We start from the raw sequence: 6,996 nt of genomic DNA, 5'->3' as shown, positions 1-6,996 counted from the left end.
TCACTGGGCAGACTGATGCCTCAGCTGTCACCCAGTTGAGTAGAGCAGACACCAAGAGATGGCCATGGCTGTGCAGGCCTGCCCTGGTCCCTTTATGAAGCGTGGCACACCAGTGTCTGCTGAATTAGCCTTTTTTGCTTCTGCCTTTGGCCACAGGCTGTGGCTGGCAGCCATTCTGCAAACCTTTTTAACGGGCATTAGGTGCTAGGAGAGCAGCCTGAAAAGTGCAGCTCTGTACCCCTAGGGAATCAGGCAGTGAACCAGGCACCTGGAATCATAGGCTAGAGGCAGGAGCTGAGCAATATGCTGGGGCCCCACCTGACAGGCCAGAGCAAAAAGCTTCTGAAGGGCAGCATATGCCAGTGCAGACAACTGCAGGAGCTGCACCTTCTGACACGGAGAGACCTGCCTGGTCACCAGATACAAAGATCCCAGGCAAAGAGGGAGAGATTCTTCAGCTCAGTTCTTTCCATTCAGTCAGTTTATTTGACAGACAAGCCCGCTCCAAGCAGATTAGCCAGGTGTGGCCACCAGAAGCAGGCTGCACGTCAGCCTCAGTGCCATGAGGTGGGAGACAACGCTCTCCAAAAACACCACCTGCCCTGCCTGGCTTTATTACAGTGCAGCTGTACAAAAGGAGAAAAATCAAGTGCTTACAAAAAGAGGTCGACCCATCACTGTCACTGCAGCCACCAAATAGTCCAGAGAGAGAGAGGTGGCCAGGGTCTCTTCACACATGTAGTGTCCATCATTCACAGCTAGATCAGTTAAAAAAAATTTACATACATCCCCTCCCCACCCTGCAGAACAGGAGCCTCTCAGTGGTGGTTTAGCTGAAAATTAGACATTGTCAACATCCCTCCCCCAACCTGGCTGCCCTCCTTAGAAATGTCCACCCATGATCTTAGCAGAGAATAATCATCTTCTCCTCATCAGCCCCAGTTATAGAAATAGATTTTCTGCCAAGCAGGCAAGTAATCCATCAGTGGACCTGAAACAAGAGAAGGAATCACATATGTCAAAAGGCAAGAATCTGAAGCCGTGTATGTAGAGGGTACATACCCCCTCCTCATGATGATACCAAACAACCCCAGATCTCCAGTTACTCAACTCAGGTGAACCTAAGAATAGAACAGTTACTTCTGCCAAGAGGGCAGACAGCTTTGGGGTGTGGTGCCAACTTAGTGCAGGACCAAACAGTGTGTGAAACATGACCAGCACAGAACATCATGTGAGGCACTGCTCCCTCAGAGCTGGCATGCCAAGGCTCCAGTGGGGAGAGAGGTCTACAGAGCGCAAGGGTCAAACCCGCATGCAGTGAGTCAGGAGGACACTGCTGCAGCACGTGGAAGAGGGAAGACAACTCAGCAGTAATGAGCAGGTGCAGACACAGAAGCAACTGCTGTGGAGTGAAAATGCTTATGTAGCACATGGCTTAATGTAGGCTCCAAAGCCTCTCTGAAATCACTAACTGGAGGAAGCAGCTCCTGAGCCAGCCAGCTTTGTGACAATCCTCTGATGCCAGGCTGATCTAATGCCACATCACTGCCACGAATGACTTCACAAAAGGCTTCACATCAGCAGACAAAAGGGGGAGATGGAATTCTGGTCCCTAACAAAAGGATCCTTTGGTGAAGGACTAGAAGACAGATCTGGTTTGGGCCTTTGATTTACAATTAGTTCCTGCCTGGGTCAATACCTCCAGGCACCTTTTACCCCTTGCAGATTGAGGATCAAGGAAAATGGATTCAGAAACAGGGCCGCAAAGCAGGGCTGTGGTGCACCAGCAGAGGTGCAAAGGGATAACAGGCAGGTATCAAGCTCTGCAGCCTGGGAGGGTACACAGAGGTTTATGGCTGTGATGGAACTGGAAGCAATTCATCCTTTCCCATTCCAAACAACCCAAGCACCAACACAAGGGTGAACCAGTGCTAACTATTCTAGAGACTTTCCTATCCCTTCCTCAGGTTGGAAAATAATTGACAAAACATTCTGCCCAAGTCCCCTGATTCTTCTCCACCCTGCAGAGATGGGGTTGTATCAAACAGTGGGGTCCACTTACGTGTGATGAAGCCAACTCCAGGCACGTAATCAGCCAACAAGCGCAGAAGGAGGAGGATCCTGCCCCTAGGAAGAGAGAGTGTAGGAATGAGTCCAGCAGGACAGTTCCTGCCCTAGCTGCACAAACAGCACGGGCAACTGTTGGGCAAGGGCTGAGATTAACCTGGTCTCAGGCACCCAGACCTCTTATGATCTACTCACCCAGTCCCCTGACACTGTTACAAGGGAAATTTTCAGCAAAAGCCCATCAAGGGCCCCTTACTCTGAGTATCGATCATAGAAAGGAGATCTCAGCAGGTAGTAGAGCAGGAGGATGGTTCGTCGCCTCAGTTCTGCCCGCTCTCGCCTGTTCAGGTCCTTCAGATCACTCAGCAAGCTCAGACTGGAAGGAGAAGGACAGAGAGCTAACTCACAGCAGGGAAAAGAAAGTGGATTTCTAAATGCTCTCTATTCCAAGCTCCATGCAGTGCAGGCTGCACCAGCTCAGAACAGAGAGCACTGCAAGTGTTGCAGAAGACACCTAAAGGTATCCATCTTGCACCTAAAGAGCAGATTCTGTGTTTGTTTCTGTCAGGCATGCCCAGAATTGGGAAACAGGGAGAATTGTGAAGCTCACAGCCTCCACCAATCTCAAACTCCCACAAAGATTCTTCCTCTGACTGACCTTGAGATGTCCAGGACTGCTGAGAGGAGCCAGGGTTTCCATGATCTCTGGCCCCACACTCCTAAACTCAATACTAGGAACACACAGTCAAGGAACAGAGATATGCAACAAAAGGCATGCAGACAAGTGATCCCCTAGGTACTAGCAAAGCTCTGATGGGCGCAGGACATACTGTAAGGCAGTGCCGGGGAGGGGCTGGAGGACTTGTGCCCACAACTCCAGCGACAGAGGCTGGAGAGAAGGGAGGAATGTCGAGGCGGTGTCTAGGCAGAGGAGCAGCAGCGGGGAGAAGCCCGGAGCCGCACTGCCCTGCAGCACGCCCGAGCCCGCAGCACCCTCTGGTGGCACCCGGCTGTGGCGTCAGCCCGCAGGCAGCCAGGACAGGATACGGTGGAGCAGAGGGCGGGTGATGTAGAGGGATTCTGCGATGGTTTCTTGGAGACCCAGAGGGGTGGGAAGCTGGTTCATCTCCTCTGCTCTTCGGCTTTGCGACTCCTCCCTCTGCTGGGGAGACCCCCAGTGCCGGGACTGCAGGGATGGGGCTGAAACAAGCAGATCAGGTCACAAACACAGAATGCTTCCCTACGGCACTTCCCTGCACCATTCCCCACCACCTTCCAAGGTGTGAAGCGGGAAAGCTGCACACACAGCGACGGCTGTGGCTGACCAGCTCCTTCAGAGCTTGCCTCCAGCAGAGGGAACACAGCAGGGAGAGGTTCTTGTTGGATCCATGGATCCATGCTCCTCAAAGTAATACCATGCTGATAGATTGCCTCCAGCACGCAGCTTGCACGGGAAAGTATAATCTCAGTGCCAGCCTTGCAGCACGTGCCTGAATCTCTGCTGCTTTGATATCTTCCCACTCCCAGCACCCAGCGACTGGCAGGTTCTGCCCTGAACTGCCCACACCCAGTAGTACATAAAGGGCACAGAGTAGAAACAGCTCAGGCAAGGACTGAAAACAGGCTCAGCTACTTACTGCTCTGGAGAGAGCGCACCACACGACTGGAACGCTTGCCAATGTAGGTCTGATCCTTCCCTGAGGAGCTACCTTCCATGCCTGCTGGAGAAAACAGCCACAGGAGTCAGGCTCCAAAGGAATCATAGAATCAGCCAGGTTGGAAGAGATCTCCAAGATCATCCAGTCCAACCTATCACCCAGCTCTATCGAATCAACTAGACCATGGCACTAAGTGCCTCATCCAGTCTTCCTGAACACCTTCAGAGATGCTGACTCCACCACCTCCCCAGGCAGCCTGTTCACAAAGCCTCCCTATACTGCCTCCAGAAGACTGGGCTCAAAGTTTTATCTAACGCAAACCAGACCATCCTGAAGGGGCTAACCTTATGCAGAGGTTGGTGCCTGACACTGGCAAAGGCCCAGATCTAGGATTTCTCCTCACCATCAGAACAGACTAGGGCACATGCAGCTTGACCAGGGAACATGCCGTTCAGCATCAGCTTAGACTCCTTCACACTCTCCTTCCAGACTGTAGGACAACCCTGCCACTAAGCTAACTTGTGCCCTGCAGAGGATGGAAAGTTCAGCATAGCTCAACTTTGTGTACTGATAAAGCCTTACAGTTCTTTGTGTCACCCAAGCCACTGCTCTGATGAGTAATTTCTAGCAGGACAAGACATGTGGCCCAGGAAGGAGCCAAGCCAACCATGATAGCACCATGGGCTCACCTTGGGGGTGGAGAGGCTGCTGCTGCTCCCTCTTCAGTGGCACAATGGGAGGTGATGTCTGGATGCCAGCTTTGTACCACAGCAGGAGCAGGAGACGAAGGATGGCTCTGAGAGCAGACACATGGAAGCCTTCAATACCAGGCTAGGGAGCTGGGTTCCAGTTGTGCTGGAAAGGTGGCTTCCACAGAAGAGGGAAACACTCAGGCCTGCTCAGGTCAACTGGCAGGAGAAGTAAGCATGCCCTTTTGTGGTACAGTATCCAGCACGCCATGGGGTTACAAATTCCCCCAACCACAGGGACAAGCAGTTCAGTCCTGCTTAGCCTTTCTCCTGGGCTATGGCAAATTCCCCTCCAGACCCCATTTCCAAGCATACACTGCCCCTTCCCCTCTGCCCATGACACTTACTTAGCCAGCTGGATGAGGACAATGATGGTCCACCGGCCCATCTCCCCCCACACCCTGGCTGTCCCCATCTCTGCAAAGACCTCCACGCATTCTAGCACACTCAGCCAGGTCAACAGCGTCTGCTGGGGCAGTGACTGCAAAACACAGAGGGGAGGAGTAGGACAGGATGCAGGTTCTGTGTGGGAGTTAAATAGGGCAGAAATACAGCTTAGTCTGGTGGGACTTCAGAAAAAAGCACCAGATGGCCTTGGAAGTCACAGCCCCAGAAACAAAAAAGTGATGCCTCCATTGTGGCCAGAGTTTATGCAGAAGCCCACTTCTCTATCCCCAAGCAGGGGCAGACTGAGAAATCACAGTACCACAGAGATACTGCCCAAGAAACAGGGAGAACATCACAGATCTATCTTGGATTGCCTTCTAACCCAACTGGCACTGCAGGGCAGTCTCCTGGTTTTTGTTGTGGCACTATGCCTGAACTCCACAATATAACTTTCTCCTCTTCCTTGTGCCAGAATATACATGACAAATTTCCTCCCTGGTTAGAGTTGATGAAGGAGAACACCTGCAGTAGAGTGAAGGAGACCCAGAGTCCACAGTCACACCAGAGCAAATGTCTGCTGAGTACAGCATCAGTCTAGAATGCTGACATGAACCTGAAGACAGTCCAGACCCCTTGCTGAGGGATGTGGGAACTTACTGATGCTGTCAGCCATAGGACCTGCCCCACTAAAAAGCATCAATAAAGACAATACATCTGAAATTCACTTTGACCTTTACCAAGTCTTCTGTGTCTCTATTATACACCTGGCACTCCAGCCACAGAGGTGCCTACACCCAAACCCACACAGCAGGCAGGCTTGCAACAGATGAGGGCTGTCTGGAAAAAGCACCCTCCTCCTCATCCCCTAAAGGGTCTGACAAATGCTGGGAGCCAGCCTGGGGCTCTTGCAAGAAAGACACAGAAGCAAGGTGCTGGTTTGTTTTGCTCCATAGGATAAGCAAAGGGAGAGTCTGAGGGATGGAATAAGAGCTTCAGCTCCCCAGAACCACTGCTCTGGAACCAGAGACAATTATGTGCAACACTTTTGCCTTGCTCAAGCTCTGAGCCTTTCAAAAAAACCGTGGAGCTCCTGGTGCAAGCCAGGGCCTGATTTCTGTGGTCCAGAGAATGCTCTAGCCACTCCTCCAAGCCAGGAGCTACAGGGCAGGCCTGCTGTTTACCTGCATTCAGAAATTGCCTCTGGCTTCTACATACCTGACAGTAAAGTGAGGCCACAGCACAGACCTGTTAGTTTCTACATACACACCCTGAAAGCCTCCACAAGGACAAAAACATGCATCCCAAAGTCTGCTCCCATACGCTCCAGCCTTACCACAGGCAGGCTCTGCTGCAGCTCCTTTCGCAGGATCCAGTCGTTTAACAGTACCAGGAGGTTGGAGGCAGAGTACACTAGAAAAGGGAAAGAATAACACCGAAAACAGGGATGCACAGAAAGCAAACCAAACTGGGACTGCTGCCTCTTCCCCGGGGAGGGGACGAAGGAAGAATGGCAGCCCACGCATGAATCCCCCTCCCATAGGCTGCAGGAGAATGCAGCCAGACGTGAAACAAAACAAGAGTCTGGGGAACAGTCCCGCACTCAGCCGCCCAAGGGCGCACCCCCAGCCGCGGCCGCAGTCCTCCCTCGGCTCCCCACTGCTCACTTACCCAGCTCCGACAGCGCATGGGAGTCCGAGAAGCGACCTGCGAAGGGAGGAGAGCGGCTACCAGTCATCGCCCAGAGAGGGGGTAAGCCCCGGCACCCTGCTGGGCCCCAGCCCCCTGCACCCCGCAGCTAAGTGCCAGAGGGAGACCCTACTCAGGCCCATGCCCAGGCCTCGGCGAGGGGACCGAGGGCCCGACCGCCCCCTGCCCGCACCTGGCAGCAGATAGGAGAGACCCCGCACGGTGCCCTCCAGCTGGGCCGTGGCAGCCGGGTGCCGCCTCACGTACTCCTGGTAGCGCTGGCACAGCAGGCGCAGCCGTGCCACCGGGCCGCCGCCGCTGGCCGGGACCGGAGCCGGTGCCGCCGCCATGGCTCCCCCGGCAGCGCGCTTCCGGCAGCCGGCACTGCCCCTGCGCCGCGCCCCTGCCCAGCCCAGCCTAGCGCAGCGCAGCGCAGCGGAGCAGGCTCA

The 6,996-nt window shown here is 53.8% G+C and overlaps 1 protein-coding gene across 2 annotated transcripts; it reads right to left on the bottom strand.

The window, feature by feature from the left end:
- Nucleotides 1-459: 459 nt before the first annotated feature.
- On the bottom strand, nucleotides 460-6,934 carry PEX16 (peroxisomal biogenesis factor 16). 2 transcript variants are annotated; one of them, XM_064145592.1, is made up of 11 exons: nucleotides 6,741-6,934; nucleotides 6,530-6,565; nucleotides 6,195-6,271; nucleotides 4,822-4,955; nucleotides 4,415-4,521; nucleotides 3,705-3,788; nucleotides 3,115-3,267; nucleotides 2,726-2,798; nucleotides 2,324-2,443; nucleotides 2,063-2,127; nucleotides 460-991 (listed from the first exon to the last, which is right to left on the bottom strand). In XM_064145592.1, the coding sequence occupies exons 1-11, from the start codon at nucleotides 6,895-6,897 to the stop codon at nucleotides 933-935; spliced, it is 1,065 nt and encodes a 354-aa protein (XP_064001662.1). In that variant the 5' UTR covers nucleotides 6,898-6,934; the 3' UTR covers nucleotides 460-932. The 2 variants fall into 2 exon arrangements, with proteins under 2 accessions (XP_064001662.1, XP_064001668.1); XM_064145598.1 differs by having other exon boundaries at nucleotides 3,705-3,785.
- Between the last annotated feature and the right edge of the window lie 62 nt (nucleotides 6,935-6,996).

Source organism: Pogoniulus pusillus, chromosome 1 (assembly GCF_015220805.1).
Source record: "Pogoniulus pusillus isolate bPogPus1 chromosome 1, bPogPus1.pri, whole genome shotgun sequence".
NCBI lineage: Eukaryota > Metazoa > Chordata > Aves > Piciformes > Lybiidae > Pogoniulus > Pogoniulus pusillus.
Note: the sequence above shows the minus strand (reverse complement) of the source record. Positions and strands in the feature narration are given on the sequence as shown.